Source organism: Uloborus diversus, chromosome 10 (assembly GCF_026930045.1).
Source record: "Uloborus diversus isolate 005 chromosome 10, Udiv.v.3.1, whole genome shotgun sequence".
NCBI classification, from domain to species: Eukaryota; Metazoa; Arthropoda; class Arachnida; order Araneae; family Uloboridae; genus Uloborus; species Uloborus diversus.
The window spans coordinates 119,940,726-119,957,960 of NC_072740.1; the positions used below are offsets into that span (position 1 = coordinate 119,940,726).

General features: G+C 34.9%; 1 protein-coding gene across 1 annotated transcript in view; it reads left to right on the plus strand.

Moving 5' to 3' along the window:
- Positions 1–17,235, plus strand: part of LOC129231149 (glycine receptor subunit alphaZ1-like) — a 69,415-nt gene that overhangs the window by 15,336 nt on the left and 36,844 nt on the right. The window contains exons 2-3 of the mRNA XM_054865396.1: positions 2,652–2,731; positions 16,718–16,782. Coding sequence (XP_054721371.1) covers positions 2,652–2,731; positions 16,718–16,782 — 145 coding nt within the window. The remainder of the gene's footprint in view (positions 1–2,651; positions 2,732–16,717; positions 16,783–17,235) is intronic.

Consider the following 17,235-nt stretch of genomic DNA (forward strand, 5'->3'; position numbering starts at 1 on the left):
AGTGGGAAACTACGGTGGTAAGATTCTGAAGTTAGGATTTGATCACACGCACACAAATCTTATAAAATACAGTCGAACCTCGTTATAACGAACTTAAAGGGACCATTAAAATCGATTATTATAAAACGTAGTTCGCTTTATCCAAAAAACAATAAACAATAAGACAAGGATTGCAAAAAAGTTCATTTCAGCAGTTATTTGTTTTAAGCGTGTTCGAATTAACGAGGTTCGACTGTATTCTCAAAAAAAAAAAAAAAAAAAAACTAATGTGCTGAAAGGGGAAAAAAAAAAGGAAATAAATTTTCTTAAAAATTTACGAAATTAACGTCCTCATATATGACGAAATTAATTTGACGAAACTAATGCTCTCAAAACTACGAAAATGATTGTTAATTTGACGAAACTAGAATGAAGAAATATTTCGTTACATTTGACGAAATTCGCATCCTCAAACCACTAACAAAAGCAGTTTCTTCAATTTGACGAAATGTTCGCTCGGAGCATATCCCTGGAAGTGGTTTCGTCAAAAACGAAGAAAATTTCGTCAAATTTGAAAGTCCATTTCTGAGAGTGCTTAAGCATCTTATTTTTACACTTTGAAGAATTCATTTCTATAAAGACTAGCTGCATAAAAGTGATTGCCGTTAGGAAACTTTTTACGTCATGGAAAACACTTCCTATAGAAAGTATTCGCCGAATTTATACGTATCGTTTAATAAATTGACGTTTGGAAACAATTTTATGTCAAGGGAAACAGTTCCAGTGCAAAGTATTCGCCGTACTCATACGTATCGTTTACCAAATTGGCACTAGGTAGTATTTTTACGTCATGAAACACACTTCCAAGGGAAACCATTAGCCGCATTCACACATATCATCTAAATAGTAAATTTTACTCGTTAATAATTTTGCTCTATTCTCGTGATTCAAAGCTAGTTTTCATTCTTCCATCTTAATTTTAAAATTCTTCCTTATTTCGTACTTTAAGATGTTAGGATGATTTTTAAGAAACTAAAATAATATTAGGAATCAATTTTACGCTCTATCTTTTCGATGGTATCTAAATTCTCAACCATATATTTTTTTTCTTTTTCAAAATGGCTGCTTAAAAAATATCGGGGCTGTTCCACAAATGATGTCGAGCTTTAATGAAGAGCGGGGGTTGTGAAATTGTGACTGTGACTAGGGGAATGAAGGGGTAAAGAGTGGTTAAAGTGTGACATGACGCATTAAAAAAAAGTGGTGAAAAAATATCGTGACATGTGATAAAGATGGATGAATGAATCAAAATTTTATGCTTTTTGACAAGGGGGGGGGGAGTCAAAAATGTTGAGAAAAAAAATGACATTTATTATATGGGCAGCCTCATAGCCTATTTTGAGATCCAGGATGATCTTTGGCAGGTTGGTTTTTGAAAGGATTGAAAGAATTCATTCCAAGTAGTTACTTAGCGCAATATTATAGACCAAGAAGTACCAAGTAACGAAAGAAAAAACTTTTGAAAATTCATGGATTGAAGTGGTTTTTATACGACACAAATAAAAAAGTTTAGGAGCGTTTCTAGAAAATAATAGGCAGCTAGTGTTCCTAATTTCTGCCAGAAATATATTTGGCAAAAAGCAAGAAAGTTTCCCGCTAAAAGTCAGTTACCTTTCTGAAATTAACCTGAAATCTTTGTAAACTATCTTAATAAAATCTAGTTATGTTTCGGGAATAGATCAGAAACCTTCCAAAAAAAAAAAAAAACAACTCCAAGCTATTTATAGTAATAGCATGAAAGTTCTTCAAAGTGCAAATGACCGAAGCTAAGGCAGAATTTTAAGCAAACACCAAACAGCTTATCTACCTGCAATTCCAATTCTTGCAAAACTACAATATCCAGAGATTTAATTTCCTCCTCGTTTGGGTGAGAACCAATCTGGGGAGGTCATGCCAGTGCTGAAGACAAAACACCTAACACTAAAAAAATTTGACCTAACACTAAAAGCTTAGCTGCCTCCACTGCTTTGGAGTAACTTAACTGATACAACTGTTGTAAAGTTACACATCGCTTGTGGACGGTTACATCATGGTAATGTAACTATAGCTTAACGTCTCACTAATTTCTGCTTAAGGTTACACCAGAATTCTCTGAATGCTTACTAAGAAATGGCTTGAAAGGTTAAAGCTTTCATCTGACTTTCTTGAATGAGTAGTCACTTTTAATTGTAAGTAGACATATTTCAAGTTAACTGCTCGATGGTTTAAATTATCCAGATGCATGTTAAATGATCAAAATATAATTTCTTTCTATGCGTTTTCAATTCAAAGTACAAAAGTAAATTAATAGATTACAATACTTGAAATTTTGTTATAACAGTATTTAAAAAAAAAAACATCCTAGAGCAACCTTCTTTACAGCTCTTGCTTTTTATTATTTGTTTATTCAATATTTTATATTTATAATCATTATGACGATCTAGTGAACTTTTGTTTACCCATATAGAAAAGGGAGGGTGGCGACATTGTTGGTCTACATGACCTTATTTGGCACACCCATCTTAGGCTACATTGTAAAAATAAAATTAATAAATTTATTAAAATAGTTTATACACCACAGAACAAAAACTTATCCAGAATTATAATTTCTTAATTTTGTATATTTTTTTCAGGAATTCGAACGCGCACCGTCTTGAAGTGCAGGACATTATTCCTCCTGATTATGATGGTCTTCGAACGCCCCGAGTCAAAGGTTATTCTCTCTCTCTCTTTGTTCCCTCTTTCTGCTTCTCTATAAACGCTCCTCAAAAGTGAGATTACACCACCAAGAAAGAATAGGCGTAGTGCCATGAAAATTGCAGGAGCGATAGTGATGAGAACGAATGATTAAAAACAGATACAATCATTAAAAATTGACTGCTATATTTAGAACCGTGCCTACCTCCGGAAGCAATATAGGCCTCAATCCGTCGTGGACTGCTGTCAATGAGATCATTGATCGTTTCTTGAGATAACCTTAGCAAAGCTTACATTCACTGCTGTGCGCAGATCATTAATGTTTTGTGCCAGTGGTCCTCTGTTCATGTCGGGTCCAATGATATCGCACAGGTGCTCGATGAGATTTCAATCTGGAGATGCTGTCGCCCAGGGACGGATGTTAAATCCGATCAACCTGTTACAAGTTCGCAGTACGACATGCGGTCTGGCATTGCCTTGCTGCAATACCGTATCAGGGCGGCCTGAGACAAGGGTAAAAGAACAAGCTCCGCAACTTGTGTGTCGTAGGGATTGGCTGTCAAATTGCCGTCAATGTGCACCAAGGACGTCTTGTGTTCACAAATTACGCCACCTTAAGCCATGATACCCGGTGCAGTAACGTGCATTTGTACCAGCCACAGGGGTACCATTGGCTGCTCAACACAGGACCAGACGCTGGCGTGATGTCAGCGTTAGCGTACCACTCATCGAATGGCATCGAGTGTTATTTCGTGATGAATCTCGCTTCTGTTTTTGACGAAATAACAGTCGTCAACGGATATGGCGACAACTCAAAGCTAACGCTTCGAACCAGCCCATTTCGCCGATTGTCGCAGCGGTCCTGCCCGAGGATCGTGGTGGCATTATTTTTTATCAGTAGACGCCTCTGGTACAAGTTGATGTCAGTTTGACAGCCGACCGTTACGTCACACGTGTTGCGGAGCCTGTTGTTCGGTCCTTGTTTCTGGCCGCCCTCAACGCATTGTTACAGCAAGACGATGTCTGACCGCATGTCACACGGCTAACTCGCAACAGCCTGACCGGATTCAACATCCTGCTCTGGCGAGCAGCCTCTCCAAATCTGAATCTTTTCGAGCTCATTGGACGTGGCATTGACCGAGTACCAGTCACAAACCATTGATGATTTGAGCATAGCAGTGGATGTGGTTTGGCTAAGGTGACCACTAAAAACCAGTAATGGATTCATTGATAGCATGCTTCGCCGGATTGAAACCTATATAACAGCCAGTAGTGGAAGCATTAGATAATCAATAAAGTGATTATTTTTTACTCTTTTTTGTCTTTTTTTATTATTTGCATATCACACCACTATTGCTCCTGCGATTTTTATGATGCTGCGCATATTTCTTCTTCATAGTGGAATTTCACTTTTGAGGAGTGTTGTTTGAAATAGTTTGAAAGATAAACAGATTTACCTAACTTTATTTATTACTGTGCACTCGATTGTTTTCCGGGTGGGAAGCTTTCCAGTAGCTTGTATATTAAAGAATTAAGGTCCAACAAACCCCAACATACATAGTACAGAAGCCAATCACGCATGGTTTATCCCTTGGAATCAAGAGCGTTCCAATGGGATGCCACGGAAGGTCGCTGTGACCTCCCAAAAATATAGTTGTTCGGAAAATTTTGTCTGACGATTCGGTAAATTTGACGTCATTATTCCAATATTTAAATGCTCGAATATCCTTCTTCAGTTGATGCACTTACGTGTACATACCCGTATTTTATCATACGGCAAAATTTAGAGTTCCATTCGGCTAATTGAAAATTTCCGCCCTCCCAAAAACTTAAGTTTGGGCCTTCAAATTACAAGCTTTTGTGAGAAACCAACATTGTGCAGCTCATACTGCACTTCAAAATAAACACAGACAAGTGCATGTAAAATACTTTGCAATTAATTCTAAACTACGTTATACTTTTTTTCCATTATATATTATTTTTTCGTTTCTTTCTCATATTTAACGGGCAGTGCGCGTTCTTTTTATTCAAAAAATAATAGTATTTCTTATAAGTGCTCAATTAAGTCATTTTTAGAGCTGAATTCTACATAGCTTTGCTCATTATTTGAATTAATGTTCACACTGTCTTGCCTCCTTCGTAATCGTCTACCTTTTTTCAAATGCCTAGTGATTGCCTCTTGGAAAATTCATTTTCAATTACATATCTATCCAATTGTTTTGTAATGATTTGTTCAGGAACTAAATAACTCCATACACTATAACTAATAAATCTGCCGTGGGCAGGTAAACAGTAGCGTAACTATGGGTTCTAGCACCCCTGGCGAACTAAAGAAATTGCGTCCCCCCCCCCAGGGTCACCCATTAGGAAAGCCACCAAAGGTCATTGTGACCTCCAAAAAAAATTTTTTTTTGAACATTTTTATTAGTTGATTCGACAAATTGGAGGCAGCATTGTAGTTTTTTTTTCTCATTTTCTTTTTAGAATATTTTTCAATGATGCCCAACTTTCCTTCTCAGTAGATGTTACGTATGTGTCTCTAGCACTTTTTCTTGCGAGGTTTTTTCTTTCTTTTTTCTTTTTTTTTTCATTTTTTAAAGCACTTTTCAAATTTTATAGTCACAAAAAAAAATCTTAAAAATATTTTTTTAATCAGTTGAAATGTCCACCCCCCGGGCTGCTGCGCCCCTGGCGAGAGCCACTCCTGCCAACACCTAGTTACGCTACTGCAGGTAAAGGGCAGTAACTGCAGGTTTTTCATTTTTGTTTTATTTATTTAGTTTTTTTGCATTTTTATCATCTATTGTACGTTAGCTATACTGTACAAGCTTGCATATTTGGTTTCCGCTGAAAAAAAGGCACGAAAAAAAAAAGTCTAATTATAACATTTTCCTATTATTAGTATTAAATTAAACACACATTTCTTCAAATATCTCGAAAACTCATTTCTGCTGATACTACCGTTTACCTACTCACGGCAGAAATGTTATCTTATACATTATTTAATTAATCACTCTGTTTTTCTGTCGGTCCGCGAGATCTTCCTAATTCCTTTACCAAATCCCATGATTTACCCCTCATTTTTAAGCTTATCTTGCCGGCAAATGAGCAAAAATAGACCAATGGTCTAAAAATGTACCGCTTCTCTTTAATTTGGTATTTAAAACCATCTAAAAAGAGGTCCTTTAATGGATTACAAATTTCCGCTACAGTTGTCAAGATGGGAAAACCGTGTAGCTAAGTTGATAGAGCATTCAGCTTACAACTGAATGATCCCACAGTCAATCCTCTATTCGAGTGGTCTGGTGTTATAGCATTTTTAAAGTATACATGCAGCGGGAATACTCTTCTCTTTTTTGACTCCTTGATTCAGACTTCATTAAGGATTCTGAGCTATGACAGATTATGCATTTTTATGTCATTATCGCAATGTAGTTTGTGAGTTATTCAATTTGTTAATTTCCTGCCATGTGATGGTGAAGTTTTACATAGAATGTTCTTCCATGATACTTTTACAGCAGGGCTATAAATTCCAAGCGCGAATACTTCCCACGAGTCAGCTAGTTCATAATCATTTCTAACACCAAATATGTTATCGCTGATGTCTTCAAGGATAATTCTGATAAATACAAACAATAGGAGAGATAGTATAAATGAATCAGCACGTTTGATACAGCTTATCAGTTGTAGACTCGGATAACAGCTAAAGAGTTACTAAGTTGCTATCTTTCGCCTGAAAATATCTGACCTTTGAACTAATCGGGTTCAAAAAGCCAATAAACGCGGTAAAAAGTTTCAAACGGTTTTATCCTAGAGATAACTTTTACTACTCATCATTGCAGAAAACATAATTTTGCATAAAGTTGCTCTTGGATATTTAATGAAGAAATTTATTGTGCCGGAACGGACTGATCGCCGTTCTAGTGCTGCTTTTTTTTGGGGGGGGGGGATCCATTTTCTTCAACAATTGCATTCATTTTAATTTAATTTTCATCTTAATTATGATTTAAAAAGGAATTATTCAATCTAGGGGGCTCCATTCCCTGCTCGTTTTGCTCGCCATCCCCCTTTGACACCTGCGGGGGCTCAATGCCGCCTGCAGCGGGGGACAACTGGTGATTTTAATGCTCTACAGTGTGTCAGAACCTCCCTGGATGTCCTCAGGACATCCTAGCAATGGGTGTCCTGCTCCTTAAGGATTAGAGTGGTGAGACAGGGCAGAGGCGCTTTTCGCGGAGGTCCTGTAGCAAAAATTACAAGTATTGATCTTGTAGACGTTGCCAGTCCGAAGATGTTAGTGCTATACACACGCACACACAGACAGACGAGCACAGGTTTTAATAGTAGGGGAGTGTGGGGCAAAGTGAAATGGTTAAAATGACTGATCTTTTTCAAAATGAGCAAATCGGAAATTGGTTTTGAACATTACAGCACATAAAGAAAGAACATTCTATTTTATAATAAAACTTGCGTCGAAACACTATTTTTTATTTTTGGCTGTAAATTTGAGTCTTAAAAAAAGTGGAAATTTTTCACTTTTTTTCAAGGGGCAAAGTGAAAAATAAAATATTTTACTAATGGGTCAATCCATACAGGTTCGACGGATGGGTGCGCTCGACCATTTTTAATTTTTTTGAAACTCATATCCTAAAAGCTGCATATGAAAGATGTTTAAAACTACTTTTATTTTTTCTCTAAACTAGACCTTTGATTTTTTAGAGGTCATCAAATATGATTTTCGCAGTCAAAAAGGGGACTTTTAGACCTTTGCATTTTGGCCGAAATCTTTAGATTTCGGCCAAAATGCAAAGAAGCCTTGAATTGAATGAAGCAATGAATGCAAAATTCATTGAAACTTGAACTTCAAAATTCATTGAAGCAATGAAATGCAAAGAAGCCTTGAATTACATTTATGGCAGTTAATTTTACGCTTTGATGTTAAAGTGCATAAAATGATAGTCTTACATGCTGAGTTACGTGGCTGTAACTTAATAATTAACATAATGGCAACAGTTCAAGATCAAATGTAGAAATTTTACTTAATTCAGAGGGTGATAACTCGCGTAGGGGACGGAAACACAAAATGAAATGTGACAAAAGATTAATCACTGGAGCCTTGCTAATAAGAATATGTAACTGTTGCTTTATGTTTTTTTACCCTTTATAGATTACAGCTCCTCAAAAATCGGAAAAATGACATTTTTAGACCCCTGTAAAAAAGTTTGTAAAAAAGATACAGGTCTTTGAAATTGAGCAATTTTTGCTAGTTAATTCACACACTAAACCAGAAATAAAAAGTGAAAACTTCATTGCACTTTCTTAAAATACGTATATCGTGCTCTATATAATATATTGTACTGAAAAAACATATTGGTAAGTACAAAAATAATTATTTTAATTTGCTAACTTCGAAATATTTGGACATGAATGAGTAGTTCATATTTGATTAGCAGTTTAAGTACAGTAAAACCCCTCCTAACGGACACCCCTCATAGGCGGACATCCCTCTTATGCGGACAATTTTAAATTTCCCTGTTCCAATGCAAATAACATTATTATTGTTAATATTTATTTAACCCTGTCTTGCGGACACCTCTCTATTGCGGACAAAAATATTTGTCCCGTTAGTGTCCGCATTAGAGGGATTTTACTGTAGTTAATTTATAGACTATACTGATAATCTACTCACACAAATTTTCGATACATACAAACATATTCTCTGTACAATAACATATCTAAATTGCCTTAAAAATATGCAAAAACATTATGTATACAAAATTTAAATTTTAAAAAGTGCGTTTTTTATTTCTTGTTTGAGTGCAGTTTTGAAAAAATGAACTCACCTAGTTGTGGTGACACAGTATGTGGCGTACTGAAATACTTTACTCAAATACGTAACAAAAATAGAAAGAACTTTGTTAATTTATGTAATCACGAAACAGATGTCAACTTGAGAGCTGAATGGCATTTCTATGCAATATCACATGATAATGGACAATGCAACGGAATCAGAGGAACCGTAAAAAGAATTGATACTACTAAGACTAGCTTGTAAAGAACTACTAGAAGGCACATTTTAATTCCTACAAAAATGTATACCTTTTGCATTTTTGCTACTAAACTTTGCATGTATCCTTGTGAGCACTCAGTATATTCAACTAGCTGAAAAAATGCTGCAAAGAAAGGTTTGACTCTGCAAATAAAATTCCCAATACAAAATTTAATCACTGCTTTATGTTACCCTATTTAAATATTATCACAGTAAAACTATTGTCCCCGAAAAGCGATAGGTATAAAGAATGGTGTATTACTAAAAAGGATATCAAAAGAAAATGCCCATTATTGTCAAAAAGGTTATTACATAGCTTGTACTGATCACTAAATTTAGAACCCCTGTCATTCTCTTGGTCCTGGTACAGTTTCAAAGTATCAAATAATGAAGGTGCCTCGGTAAAGCATTCTAAAATACTTGATACCATTTATGCCATATACTTTAGTTACCATATACTTTAGTTACCATAGGACTACTAGGTGAGTTAATTTTTTCAAAACTACACTCAAACAAAAAATATGAAACGCACTTTTTAAAATTTAAATTTTGTATATATAATGTTTTTGCATATGTTTAAGGCAATTTAGATATGTTAATGAACAGAGAGTATGTTTATATGTATTGAAAATTTGTGTGTGTAGATTATCAGGATAGTCTATAAATTAACTACTTAAACTGTCAATCAAGTATGAACTACTCTTTCATGTCCAAATATTTCTAAGTTAGCAAATCAAAATATTTATTTTTATACTTACCACTAGGTTTTTTCAGTATAATATACTATGTAGAGCACGATATACGTAATTTAAGAAGGTGCAATGAAGTTTTCACTTTTTATTTCTGTTTAAGTGTGTGAATTAACTAGCACAATTGCTCAATTTCAAAGACCTGTATCTTTTTTACAAACCAAATATACAAAACAATATATATATAACATGTATAGCACTTGAATGGAATATTCAATTGGCCAAGAAATTTTATTTTTAATTCGACCCCCTTTTGGTTTACAGGGGTCTAAAAATGTCATTTTTCCGATTTTTGAGAGCTGTAATCTATAAAGGGTAAAAAAACACAAAGCTACAGTTACATATTCTTATTAGCATGGCTCCAGTGATTAGTTCTTGCCATATTTCATTTTGCGTTTCTGTTCCCTACGCGAGTTATCACCCTTTGAAAAAAGTAAAATTTTTACATTAACCTGTTGCCATTATTTTAATTATTAAGTTACAGCCACGTAACTCAGTATGTAAGATTATCATCTTATGCAATTTAACATCAATGCGTAAAATTAACTGACATAAATGTAATTCAAATAGATTTTGGTCAAAATGCAAAGGTCTAAAAGCCCCATTTTTGACTACGAAAATCACTTTTGATGACGTCTAAAAAATCAAAGGTCCAATTTAGGGAAAAAATAAAAGTGGTTTTAAACATCTTTCATGTGCAGCTTTTAGGGATATGAGTTTCAAAAAATTTAAAAAGGGTCGAGCGCACCCATTCGTCGAACCTGTATGGATTGACCCTAATGAAATATTTTTATTCGATTATAAAACGTATTTTTGATTAAGAGAGTTAGTAAAAAAAGGTTGAATGATTAAATGAATAAGAATATGAATAAATCAATTAATACATGAAGAAAAATAAATGAGCGAGTAAAAGAATGAATAAGAAAATAACTGAATGAATGAATAAATATAAGTGAATTGGTAAATGAAGGAATGTAAATGAATTAATTAATAAATTAAAACGTAAGTGATTTATATTAAATAATGCAGTAAGTAAATGAAAACAAACTATTTCACTTTGCCCCGTATGTACTTGATTAATTGTACAATTTATTTAAAATACAAGTTAGATTAATATTAATTAAATTAATACTGCATTGAATATTAGGAGGTCTCAATTAATATTTAAAATGTTAATAGCGTTAACTTCATCATTTTATAGTAACAAAAATAAGTTGTGACTTACAACAAAATATTACAATATGAGTATCATTTTTTAAAAATTGCCTGTATCACCAAATGCTTTAATCTTCGGAGGTATTTTTTTCCTGACTGGAATCGACTACATATGGTACTATATAGTTAAAATAATACCAGATAGGTGGAGCTGAAAGCAGAGAAAATATTTCACCTTTTCACTTCGCCCCGCCATTTCACTTTGCCCCATGTTCCCCAAATATTTATCAGACAGTTTGTGGAATTTTCTTATAAGAGCAGGAGATTCAATTATTCTTATGTAAATGAAATATTCAGTCTTTAACCCCTGATGATGCTTTTCTTCGTGAAAATTCCATGCTTAATCCATAAGTCGTGACCTGATTATTTTGTTACTTAAGTGGTGAGGAGGGGAGCATGTAACCAAAAAATTATATTTCTTGAGCTCTCCACAAAATTTAGCTAATTAAAGTAGGAAAATTTCCATTGACTTATGAATTATTTACTTATGTAATTGAAACAGTATTATCAGGAACACACATATACATACACAGCCATATAACGTCGCCTTATTACAGTTGCTCTAATTAAAACATCTAATCCTTATAAACAACAGTAAGATATCCTACTCTTGTTCTGAAGCGACCGATATGTGAACATCAAAAAACGTACTAATGCGATTCTTCTGGAGTATAAGACACGCTTATTTAACAGTTAAAGGCCAACTGCTTGCCTTTACAGCCAACATAAATAGAAAGAGGTGCATGCGCAGACAGGTGCATAACGGAACCATTCAATTGTAAAAACGATTAATTTCAAAGACATTAGTTGAGAAATCTGCTGAAGAAGATGGTTTTGTTCGTGGAATTCACTGCGTACCCGAGTTATCTTTCTACCGTCGAGCGGTTAGAAATATCAAAAACTAGCAGATTAATGTACTATAGGTTAATAAAATACTTATAGAGCTAAATAAGTAAATTTTAAAAATCAGTTAGTCTATTTAATCGCGATAGGCTCATTTATCAGCTTGAACTCTTGCACCTGAAACAAGTCCGTCGTCTGCGACTCAGGATTCAGCTGTCAGCAATCAAGTACGGGATAATTTACGACATGTATCCTTGATTTACTGCGCTTCATTTCGGGATATTGCATTTCAAGTTTTAGAGCGCAATAAATCATTGTATAAAATTCACAAGACATATCGTGAATTGTATTACAATCAGTCCACTTGCAATTACTAACGTAAAATGGAACTACAAGTTGGTAGAACAATACAGAGCAAAAGTTGTATTCATTAAATCATAAACAATTTAAAATTATTATTGACTATTGGCGTTATGTTAGAAAGCAAAATGATACAACACGCATAAGGCACGAGCAATGTTGCCTTTTTTTAGCCTACTTTTCCGTAAAAAGGAAAAATTAGGAAAGAAGGTTTAACGTTTTGAACGCCAAGCATGAAAAATAACTTAATTTCATAAAATAAAGGCAAAAAGTATTTCTTTAAACAGTGACAGACGTATTTTATGAAATATATACAGGGTAGTTCTAAATTGTTTTTACAAATCAAGAAGGCTGATACTATCCATCCTGACAACCAATAATTACACAGGAACATTGGACCGCATTCACTCTGAGAGGCAGCAAAGAGGAATATTACAATCCTGTTTGTGAAAATTGCAACGCCACAAAGGACTTACGTGAGTGAGCTGAAAATTGCAGGAAATGTAAAGTAGGGCATGATATGCAAATGACTAGAATTGTAGACCGGTAGCGCATGCGTTTTCTGAGCAGCGCCTTCTGAACGACGGATCGAACCGAATATAAATAGCCGGCTGTAGCGAGGCGTGTATGATTATCGGTGGTTATATGCTAGAGTAAACGTTAACTGAATCTTGACTATGCCTCTTCGACGAAAGAAAGCGAAATTTGAGCAAATTTCGGAGTTCGAACAGGACAGAATCGTCGGCCTTCGTGAAGCTGGATTGTCTTATCGTGCAGTAGCCGCTCGTGTGCAGCGTAACAGCAGCACAACCATACGTGTTTGGAAGCACTAGACGGACGAGGGTCGGACAGCTCGGAAATTCGGGAGTGGACCCCGAAATGTGACGTCAGCTCCCGATGACAGACACCTGGTGCGTATGGCGCTGACGGACCGCACAGCTACTTCTAGACAACTGGCAGCACAGTGGTCAACAGCTACATGTGTTTCATTGTCTGCTTCATCAATTCGGAGACGTCTGCTGCAGCATGGGCTGCGCGCAAGGATTCCTTTATGCAGGATTCCTCTCACGCAGAACCATCGCCGCCTGCGACTGCAATGGGCCGATGTGCATAGGAGCTGGCGTGCTGAGTGGCAGCAGGTCGTCTTTTCTGACGAATCCCGCTTCAATTTGTGGCACCATGATGGCCGAATTCGTGTCAGGCGCTATGCCGGTGAACGGCACATTCCGGAGTGCATTATCGAACGCCACAGTGGACGAACACCCGGAGTTATGGTCTGGGGTGCCATAGCATATCATGGACGATCACAATTGCTACGAATTGTGGGCAATTTGAAGAGTACCCGATTCATAAATGAAGTTTTACAGCCCCGAGCTATTCCTTTCCTGCAAGGATTGCCAGGGGCTGTATTCCAGCAGGATAATGACCGTCCACATGTCGCCAGGACTGTCAAAGCCTACTCTCTTAAAAAATTCCAGCGATTTTAACTCAGACTGAGTAAATTTTCACTCCTTTCCAGTATTGAAAACGCACTTTCCTTATAGGAGTGAATTTCATTCCTTTTGCGGAGCGGTTATTTTCACTCCTTTTGGATAAGCTAATTTCACTCCCTTTTGATAAGTGTTTTTCACTCTTTTTTAAGACTAAATTAATATCCTAAATGAGTGGCTGCTTTCCGTTTTGGAAAGCCGCTATTTCACTCTTTTTTAGAATAAAATAGGTAAAATCATTTCACTCTCATTTGGTGAAATTGTTTTTTAAACGTGTTTTCATGTGCTTATACTGTGTATTTGAATTTAAAACTGCTATATCATTTGAAAAAAAAAATAGTTTTTAAGTTAAAAAAAGGGAAAAAAAACTGTTTTTAGTGTTTCCGAAGAGGATGCACAAAAACTGTATGGTAAGTACGAAGAATTTTCTTTTTTATTAAAACTTTAACTGGTAATATTTCTTGAACTACTCGTATATCGTTACAAATCACCCATGTGCAATATTACGTACAGTTCCCAATCTAAAGATTGAAATAAAATTAAAAAACCCACACAGTTCCAAATAAATAGATTTAAAATTTTGAAACTCTATATTTATATTCTCGGTGTGCCTTTTAACGTTAATAATGTTTTAAAAGTGACATCAGTCCAAATTAATTTAAAAAGTCACAATTTTGGCAATTTTTGACCTTCCCTTCCCCCTATGTAATGGTATGTAAGACTCCCCCCCCCCCCCCCCCCATCTTACGTAAGATTCTTTTTTTTCTTCACAATAATAAAATAACAAATATTGCATCACTGGGATCGTTCTTAAATTAACTATCATTATTTTTTTACAACATTTTTGAGTAAAGAAATGTTTACTGTAAGGAATCTAGACCGAATGTTTTTTCGACAAATAATTTTTGTATATAATGCGATAATAATTAAAAATAAGACATGCAAAACACAGTGCGATTCTTTTATTATATTTTACACGTTTCATTCTTTGAAACACAAGTAAAAAACAGCTCATCCTATAATACATACTTTTACCTTCCTGAAGCAAATGAAATATAATATTTGCCAAACCACTTGACCACGGATTTCTATATAAAATATCAGCTTGGAAAATATTACGTAAGAATGGATCTAACCCCTCCCCCCCTCTCCAAGCAAGGGTATGTAGAGAATTTTAACCCCCTCCCTCTCAGGACCCTTACTTAATTAATGAATGGCCCGTTACACATGAATGAGTGTAATATACAAAGTTCATGATACTCTTTAAAGTTTATTATACACAAAAACAATATTTGATTAATTTAAAATTATGCAGTGGTTGGAGCTCCGACCATCGGGAGCGGATTCGGTATCCGACCTATAGATTTGCGCATGGTCGGGTCTGTAACACCTGCCTAAAATATATATACAGTACACACACACACCAAAGATGGTAACGACTGTTTCAAATGTCATATTTTTGATTCGATGACCAAAACAAAATTGTTGATGAAAGTTTCATTAATTTGAAAGGAAAAGTTACAAAAAGTTCGCCGTAATATTGCACGTGGGTGATTTGTAACGATATACGAGCAGTTCAAGACATATTAACAGTTACAAGTTTTAATAAAAAAGAAAATTCTTCGCACTTACCATGTAGTTTTTGTGCATTTCCTTTAGAAATCTCGTTCGACAACAAATATTGTTTAAATTCATTAAATGAAGACATTTAGATAGCGACATGCACTTGGTATTCGCGACCAACGTTAGTTAAGCCTAACGTGGAGGTATAGAAGATTCTCCCTAAAAAAAATCACGTGACAGAATCGAACCAATGAAAATGCTTTTGAGTCCTTCTTTTAAAGAATTTTTATTTTTCGCTCATCAAAAGGATTTTTTCCGAATTTCACGCGAATAAGGACGAATTTTAGTCTTGGTTTTTTCGTAAAGCGTCTTTTTTCGATAAAGCTAGCACTCAGAAAGAATGAATGCACCCGCAATAGATTTCACTCTTTTTAAGAGTTATTTTTTCGTTCTTTTGAATTAAGAGTGTACCTTGATTCGCAGCTGGTACAGCTTCTTCCTTGGCCTGCATATTCCCCGGATGTGTCACCGATTGAACATGTGTGGGATTTTGTTGGGCGGTGTCTCGCTCGTGATCCTCTTCCTGCTGCTTCGACAGACGAACTTTGGTTGCGCATACAAACAATATAGCAACATCATATATAACAACTCTTCCGCAGGCAGATATTCAAACTTTGTTTCACTCCATGCCGATTCGTGTAGCAGCTCTTATTGCGGCGCGTGGTGGCCACACAAAATACTAATTTCTATCTCTTTTTATTGTTTGTTTGGTTTTAAAATGTAATCATAAATTTGTACCATTACCACTCAACTGTGTATTAAATTTCATTTAACTATGATGCTTCCTTCATGGTGTTGAAATTTTCACAAACAGGAGTGTATTACATAAATGTAGAGAGTAGTTAAAAAAGTTTATACGATTTTTCTTTTTAAATAATGTCAGTTTACATTTGTAGGAACAGCGGATTGCAAGCAACTTATGCAGATTGAGTATCGTTGGTGTAGAGCCTCTTAGATTTTTAATCAATAAGGTATATTTCGGTTATTTACCTACATCAACCTCCTGGTGAAACCTCTTATTCTCTAGGATAAATGGAAACACTTTGGGGGAAATGTAAACATAATTTTTATTCGTTAACAAACAGTCAAAAATTAAAAGTTTTCATCCCAAATTACGCTCAGTATTTAAAGACAGAATGCGAAATATTTTGTCCCTATTTATCTAAAAAAGGGGAAAGATGTAATGCTGAAAAATTGAAATTCTTTTTCATTTTTCTCTAACTGGTCCTATATGTGATACGTTTATAAACCTAAATTTGTGCATTACACTTCAACTCTTTTTTTTTTACAGTACTCCTTTTTGATTTTAGCATTCAATGCATTTTTTAAGAGAAAGATAGTATCAATTTTTCTGTGGGTTAGATTTGGTTGGAAATCTTTTAAGGTGCCTTCATTCTTGCATCATCTCAAAATGCAAAACTCTGGATGCAAGCTGAACATTTCTTTGCTTTATATGCTAGAAATATTTGTTGAAATAAAGATTACATTTCATTGTTATTACAAAATCCTAGTTATCATATAAATATATCCTATTTATTACATGATATTAATTTTTTATTTTATTTCCTTTGTATCGCATACTTTTTTTTTAAACACTTTTAATGAAAATTCAATTTGTGTTCATTTTGTGTATCCAAAAAATAGCTACTTTATCTTTTCCTTTCCTATAACAGGACCAGCAAAAGTGGGACTGACGATCGTTATTATGAATGTGCGCAATGTGGATGTGTCCGAAATGGTAAGTTTAGAGTTAATGTTATGTTTAATTTTAAGTTTAGAGTAGAATGCTTAGATTGTTAGTTAGGGACATTGGTTTTCCACGCCTTTTGTGTTAAGGATTTTTTTTTTTTTTTTTTTTTTGAACAGCAATGAATGGTAAGCATAATTTGTACAAGGCGCCCGAACAACTCAAACATGCAGTTCAGAATACAAAACAAAACAAAACAAAAAAAATCTGTGTTTCAACAGATTTTTTTTTTTATTTTTTCTTTCTAATATGGTATAAACGTCAAGGTGATGCAACGTCAAAAACGTGAAAATAATTAACCAAAATTGCGTATAATCTGTCTCTGATAAATTGACTTCCAATTGGCAGAGGCTCCAAACGGTATAATCACAGACTTAATGGTCAGATGATGCAACATCACTCAAGTGAAAATAATCAATCAAAACAGCGTATTGTCGCCTCAGA